The 7,935-nt window shown below is 45.0% G+C and overlaps 1 protein-coding gene across 1 annotated transcript in view; it reads left to right on the top strand.

The window, feature by feature from the left end:
- Nucleotides 1-794: 794 nt before the first annotated feature.
- Nucleotides 795-7,935, top strand: part of LOC126215289 (synaptic vesicle glycoprotein 2A-like) — a 147,032-nt gene continuing 139,891 nt past the window's right edge. The window contains exon 1 of the mRNA XM_049941976.1: nucleotides 795-861. Coding sequence (XP_049797933.1) covers nucleotides 852-861 — 10 coding nt within the window. The 5' untranslated portion in view covers nucleotides 795-851. The remainder of the gene's footprint in view (nucleotides 862-7,935) is intronic.

Below are 7,935 nucleotides of genomic sequence, written 5' to 3'. Positions count from 1 at the left end.
AATGATTGCTAATGTGTTCGCACGCTAAAATGAATGTAAAATGAGGGAGCTGGTACCCCACATATCAGTGAGAGTCTTTTAAATAAACAGGAACATATTCCAGAATGAGATTTTCACTCTGCAGCGGAGTGTGCGCTGATATGAAACTTCCTGGCAGATCAAAACTGTGTGCCGGACCGAGACTCGAACTCGGGACCTTTGCCTTTCGCGAGCAAGTGCTCTACCAGCTGAGCTACCCAAGCACGACTCTCGCCCTGTCCTCACAGCTGATCTGTCAGGAAGTTTCATATCAGCGCACACTTCGCTGCAGAGTGAAAATCTCATTCTGGAAACATCCCCCAGGCTGTGGCTAAGCCATGTCTCCGCAATATCCGTCCTTTCAGAAGTGCTAGTCCTGCAAGGTTCGCAGGAGAGCTTCTGCGAAGTTTGGAAGGTAGGAGACGAGGTACTGGCGGATTTAAAGCTGTGAGGACGGCGCGTGAGTCGTGCTTGGGTAGCTCAGTTGGTAGAGCACTTGCTCGCGAAAGGCAAAGGTCCGGCACACAGTTTTGATCTGCCTGGAAGTTTCAGGAACATAATCGCTCCCATAGGAGCATCTCTTTGCTGGTAACCACTTCCCAAGACAATGTCCACTAAAAATGTACTAGTGTGTATACGTGATTTGTTGACATTACGTTGCGTTGAACGAAAGACGCGGACGACCGGCGCAGTTCGCCGGTGATTAGCGAGTCGCGCGCCTGCTCGCTCTCCGCAGTGTCCTGATAACGCGGCTTGTGATCTGCGTTCGCGACGCCGCTCTCGCCTCGCCTGGAACAGCTCTCACACACAACGGCGCGAGGCGGCCGCCGATCATGGCTCCCGGTGAGTACCACGCGCTTACTCTGCGGCTGTGAGCCGTCCTAGGGGCGGGTGCGGTAGCAGGCACCGCTGCGGCGTTCCTGCAACGTTTGTGCGTCAATAATGGGGCTTGCGTACACCAAAGATTTCCAGTGTCTCCGCGAACATCCGTATCTGTGACCGACCTGGTGTTTTTTCAAATTTTGCGTGGTTTCCTATCGGTGGACACCGATGCTTCAAGAGCTATGAGCACTTGTTCATCTTGGCTACTGTGAAATGCATCTCTCCGGCTGTAAGCTCTTTGCAGTTACCCACGAACTACAGAATGCAGTAAACAGCTGGTGACGTGTTACTGTGAAACAGCAGAGCGTCTACAGCGATCTGTTTGGCATTACATACGACCAGCACTTGCGAGCCATCCCTAAAGGACAAAACACACACACACATACATTGTACATTCACTTTAGGTTTCTCTGTGACCTCCAGTTATCAACGTAGTGTATTTAATTATTTGCCAGATAACTGCAGCAATGAGTCGTTACTTTTAAATGTAACTTCTTCTTCTCCTTCTTCTTCTTCTCCTCCTCCCACTCCAAGGTCAGGCCTAAGGCCTTTTCAAGTCTCACCATCTCATCCTCGATATTCCCACAGTTCTCTTGCTCCACGATTTATAATCCGTTGCTAGTTCAAGAAGTCTTTGTGGTGACATACGAAGTACGCGTTCTCTTCCTGTTTGTTTGTACTGGATTGCCTTTTGCGTTGTTAGCTGGACTCCCAACATTAGAAACGTTGTCTTCCCTCGCGCTTCTCGTTGCCGTAATTCTCTCTCTCGCTCCGTGCAACTTTCTGCGCCATATGATAAAGTACCAATTCCCATGACTTCATAAAATTTCAGTTGTGTTCTTGTCCTCGTTTAATCCTTCAGTTCAAAATGGTTCAAATGGCTCTGAGCACTATGGGACTTAACATCTGTGGTCATGTCCCATAGAACTTAGAACTGCTTAAACCCAACTAACCTAAGGACATCACACACATCCATGCCCAAGGCAGGATTCGAACCTGCGACCGTAGCGGTCCTGCGGTTCCAGACTGAAGCGCCTAGAACCGCTCGGCCACTCCGGCCGGCTATACCTAATTCACGAGACCAATGCCTCTTTTCATAAGCACAGACTCTCTCTATTAGTGCACTGTATTATTATTTAGTTGTACTTCACTCAGTAAGAGCAACGCCTTATTGATTAATAATGATTCTTATTGTTAATACAAACAGTAAGACTGACAAGCCTGAAAAACTATTAATTATAAATTTAGTATATCGCTAACAAATGGGAAGATACTTACTTTTTTCGGCACTGGCAAACACTGACATCGATTCATTCACACTTTAATTCTCAAAATTATGGAAACAAATGAGTAACGTTTTGTCCTAGACATTTGTATTTACCATATATTAGTGAAGGTTGCAAGCACAGCACAAGTCGCATTTCGTCCCTTTGCACGTGTAAGCAAGCATTCCGGGCGAGCGAGCGCGCGGGAGGCACTTTACAAGTCTGCACATGCGTTGTACTGAATATCGAATATGCATGTTTTTACAAGTAGCAGTCGCTGACCTCCTTAAAATACGCTAGGTACTAAAAAAAAGCTAAGGTGATTAAAAATTCTCGTGGACCCCCATCTGGTCTCCCATGGACCACTGAGGGTGGGGGGGGGGGGGGGAGAGGGGGGGGGTGCGAGACCTGGACCGTTTTGGGAACCACGGATTTATAGATAAGTCAGATTGTGGCTTAGCACTTATCTCATTTAGTTTATGTGATGCCTTCTGTAATTTATCTTCTGTGTGTTGTGTAACAACTTGATCGTCTGCAATAACACTGCGTTAATATATTTATTCGTCTCAATATTAAAGCCTGATGTTGTTCTGTCTCTTTTATATTTGCTGATCATGTCATCACTGGATAGTGTTTGTGACATTGTTTTACTCCTTCCACGTGTTATCTCTTTACGCGTGTCAACTATAATTTTGGTGTTAATATTACAGGCTTTTTGCAGCTTAGATCAGATGTTTAGGGAATTCGTAATTTTTTCCCATTATTGCCCCTAGCTTGTCTCTGAATTTTGTCAAATGCTTTTTCATAATTAACAAATAACTGGTGAGTTTCCACATCAAATTCTTGTCTCTTTCGAATTATCTGTTTCACTGCAAAAACATCGTCTATGTTTCCCTTTCGGAAACCTGCTAGTTGCTTCATTAAAATTACGTCCCAGATATTTCACGGTCTTTCGTTTATTATTCTGCTGTAGATTTTCTAAACAATATTCAGTATAGTTATGCCCCTATAGTTAGATGTATTACTTGTTTCACGTCTCTTATATACTAAAATGACCTTTGCTACTTTCCATTCCTCCGGTATCTCAAATTTTACCCAACACATGTTAAAGAGATGTATCATTCTTAATTCGAAGATCATTCCTCCGTGTGTAATCAGTTCGATATTTATTCCATGCAGTCCTACTGATTTTCGGTTTTTCATTTTTTTTAACGTGTCTTCAGTTCCGTCAGTTCAATGTAGTGTATCCCTTGTAGTTGTTCTTTTTTATTTGCTTCTTTGACTTCTGGATTGTACCATAATGTGTAATCCAGTTGCCGGCCGCGGTGGTCTAGCGGTTCTGGCGCTGCAGTCCGGAACCGCGTGACTGCTACGGTCGCAGGTTCGAATCCTGCCTCGGGCATGGATGTGTGTGATGTCCTTAGGTTAGTTAGGTTTAAGTAGTTCTAAGTTCTAGGGGACTTATGACCTAAGATGTTGAGTCCCATAGTGCTCAGAGCCATTTTTTGTAATCCAGTCAGGATTTCTTTCTTCTTTGTTGGGTTATTTCATTTATTTGTATGCTATATCTTGTCCCCCATGGATATCACGTACAACTCTACTAACAAACGTTTGAAATATGAGCTGATCTTACTATCGCTTTTGCTTCATTTCTTTTCCGATTGTATTGCTCTTTAGCTTCTAATCCTTGCTGTTTCCCGCTTATAGCTGACTGTGTCTCTTCGTTCCATAATTTTACACCCCGTTTCCTACTTGTTTCACCTAGCACTTCACTTTCTACCTGTCTTATAGCGGTTTTTCTTCGTTTTACGTCTTCACTAGTTGGTATTTTATCAGGCAGTTATGTGATTCTGTTCTGACACAGATTTTTTAAGTTCTGTTCTTCAACTGGTGTACCTTAAATATTTTGTTTAAACTGCTTCCATTCTCAGTTTTATTTTCTATTGTTTCTTTTTCCACCTGGACCATAGCCAGAATTTTGTGTTTATATTTTTACCCCTGTGTATCTGAGTATCTATTATCCTTGGAGCTAACATTTGATTAGGTATTAAATGCTATATTTTTATGATGCAGCTAATGTAGCTAATGTAATTAGAGCAACTGTGTCCAAAACGATTTCAGACGGTTAGAAACGTTCAAAATTTTAGGGGTGCATCCAACACGCTGTAAGTAATTAAAGACCTCGGCTGGGAACAAAAGTAAGGGAGAAGTCGCTTCTTTTGAGAAATTGCACAGAAAAGTTTCAACAAAATCTCATAAATATGATATATCAGTTACATCGATTGTGATTCTCTTTAAGTCATGTAAATGATTGCTTTGAAATATTTCTAGAACAACGACATTATTTTTATTCTTAAAATACGTCGATGAGTACTGAGCATTATAAACACACAAACTGAGTGCAGTTAACATGGTTAGCGTTGGCTTACCACTCTTTATTTCTGGCTGTGTAAACAAAACAGTGCTGTGAAACTTCACACAAAAACAAACTTAAAAAGTTTGCTGCAATTTTCGGTTTATAGTGGAACTATCGACTACTAGGAATAAAACACGTCACCGTACCACGTTTTACACACAGAAACACTGTTTCTCATAGGCTGTCTCTTACCACTATTTATAGCCGAGGTCTTCAATTGGTTGTGTTCAGATGGGTGTTCTGTTGCCAGACTGGTTACTTTAGTGAGGTGTCGAAACGAGTGTCCATTTTCCTGAATGCACAACTCAGTGAGCCTTCTACAAGGCCTGCGGACGAGATTTAAAGCTGCTGATATCTCCGAGTGACAAATTTCTTTGGTGCCCTGTTCGGAGTCATATTCAGACTGTACAACGTATCCTTACACTGCAGTATATGAGTCATGTAGAAATGCACCAACAAACTAGATCCGCTCTGCGACGGATATTGACGTGGAATAAAGCTTGCATACTCGTCCGTCGACTACGACGACATGTTGATCGTGCTCGGTGAAGGCCAACACGATACCAGTGAAGCAGCCGTGAGATATCCTATCTTTCGTATTGAGCAACGACTTCAACAAACAAGAAGGTTGCGAGTAATAGACGAAAACTAGCAAAAAGTGAGAATATGGAAGTGTTTGTTCTAGCAGCAATACACCACAATCCTCATGTCGGCTTACGAGAAATAGCTGCAGTCTCTGCTATCAGCCTTTCATCAGTGTGGCAAAAAGTGGAAGGTCACATGATTCACGCATACCACCTGCACTAGCACTGGAAACGTTGTAAGTAGGCTGTTTAGGTTTTTTTATTGGTAACGCCAACTGTGTATGAAAATCACTGGCTGTGCTGTGTGCAGTCTGTGGCTGCTTTGCATTGTTGTAATACTCGCCATTGTAGTGTTAGGCAGCTGGCTGTTAACAGCGCGTAGCGTTGCGCAGTTGGAGGTGAGCCGCCAGCAGTGGTGGATGTGGGGAGAGAGATGGCGGAGTTTTGTAATTTGTCATGAACTGCTATATATATGATGATATCAAGGTAAATACATTGTTTGTTCTCTATTAATATCTTTCATTTGCTAACTATCCCTATCAGTAGTTAGTGCCTTCCATAGTTTGAATCTTTTATTTAGCTGGCAGTAGTGGCGCTCGCTGTATTGCAGTAGCTTGAGCAGCGAAGATTTTTGTGAGGTAAGTGATTTGTGAAAGGTATAGTTTAATGTTAGTCAGGGCCATTCTTTTGTAGGGAATTTTGAAAGTCAGATTGCGTTGCGCTAAAAAATATTGTGTGTCAGTATAAGCACAGTCGTATGTATAAATCGATAAAAGGGGACGTTTCAACGTGTCGCTCAGCGACTTAAGGAACTTTACACCGAGGTTACGAAAGTCTTGCGATACCTCGTGGTATTGTGTCGAATCTTCTTTTGCCAGGCATACGGCAGCAAGTCGACGTGGCATGGACAGGACTCACCTCACCAGGCCACGGTTTTCCAGTCGTCTAGGATCCAACCGGTGTGGATGCGAGCCCAGCAGAGGCGCTGCACGCAATGTCATGTCGTGCTGTTAGCAGAGGCACTCGCGTCGCTCGTCTGCTGCCACAGCCCGTGAACAAAAAATTTCGCAGCACTGTGCTAACCGATAACGTTCGTCCTACGTCCCACATTGATTTCTGCGGTTATTTCACTCAGTGTTGCTCGTCTGTTAGCACTGACAACTCCCACTGCGTTGTCCGTGGTAGCAGGTGATGCCTGAAATTGAGTGTTCTCGGCATACTCTTGACACTGTGGATCTCGGAATAGTGAATTCCCTAGCGATTTGCCAAATGGCATGTTCCATACGTCTAGCTCCAACTATCGTCGTAACTGCCGTCTGCTTCACGTCTGCTGTGCAGCGAGCTACGTTAATTTAAGTATTAACTTTATTTTTCTTACTTGTCACTTCTTCTTCCGTGTGTTTTTGCTTTTAGGAAGCTTTAATTGTGGAGTGCTAGTAATAGTGTTCCATAGATTTCGTGTTTGTTTTGAATACAGCCATAGTGCCAGTAGTGCTAGTGTTTGTTTTCAATACAGATAGTGCTATTTTCATTGTTTTCTACAAGAAGTGTCTAGCAACCACAGTTTAGTCAACAATCAGCCGCCTTTAGTGAATTAGCAGTCAAAAGTTGATTAACTCTCTACAGTAAATTGATTTCTTAGGATGGATAGGATGTGTGACTGCTGTGTATGGACGCAGGAGGAGCTGGCCACTGTTCGTGAACAACTGAACGTGTTGATGGCCGCGGTCAGCCGTCTTCAGGCTGCTGCCTAGTAGTGTAGCGACAGTGAGGAGTCTGGTGCTTCGCATGGTACACCCCAGGTGTTACATGCTTCACCCACTGTCCCTGCCGTCGAGATATCTTCGCGGGTACCGGGCGCGGTTGGGCCACCCTCTCCCCAAGGGGAGTGGCGGGTTCAGCGTCGTTCGCGGCGCACGAGGCGGGGGGTCAATGTGGAGGCTGGCCGTGTAGCATCGCCCGCTCTGCCTGTGAGTGGACATGTGGCCGCTCCTTCAGCAAGGTCCGAGCAGGCACACGGGGGGAGGGGTTTATTAGTTATTGGGAGCTCCAAAGTTAGGCGGGTGATGGAGCCCCTTAGGGAAATAGCGGAAAGGTCGGGGAAGAAGGCCAGTGTTCACTCCGTCTGCTTGCCGGGGGGTCTCATCCGAGATGTGGAGGAGGCCCTGCCGGCGGCGATAGAGAGCACTGGGTGCACCCGACTGCAAATTGTAGCTCATGTCGGCACCAATGACTCCTGCAGTCTGGGTTCAGAGGTCATCCTCAGTTCGTACAGGCGGTTGACGGAATTGGTGAAGGCGGAAAGCCTCGCTCGCGGGGTGGAATTTGAGCTAACTATTTGTAGTATCGTTCCCAGAACCGATCGCGGTCCTCTGGTTTGGAGCCGGATAGAAGGCTTAAACCACACGATTCTGCGGAGATCTGTGGTGCAAATTTCTCGACCTCCGCTATCGGGTGGAGAACTGTAGGGTCCCCCTGAATAGGTCAGGCGTGCACTACACGCAGGAAGCGGCTACAAGGATAGTGGAGTACGTGTGGAGTGCACATGTGGGTTTTTTAGGTTAGAGAATTCCCTCCCTAGGCCCGACAAGACGCCTCCTGAGACGCGGCAAGGTAGGAGTAGGCAAAATGCAACAGGGAATAACAATATTAATGTGCTAATAGTAAACTGCAGGAGCGTCTATAGAAAGGTCCCAGAACTGCTCTCATTAATAAACGGTCACAATGCCCACATAGTACTAGGGACAGAAAGTTGGCTGAAACCAGACGT

Source organism: Schistocerca nitens, chromosome 12, assembly GCF_023898315.1.
Source record: "Schistocerca nitens isolate TAMUIC-IGC-003100 chromosome 12, iqSchNite1.1, whole genome shotgun sequence".
Taxonomy (NCBI): Eukaryota; Metazoa; Arthropoda; class Insecta; order Orthoptera; family Acrididae; genus Schistocerca; species Schistocerca nitens.
This window is presented reverse-complemented; position numbering and strand designations above follow the sequence as displayed.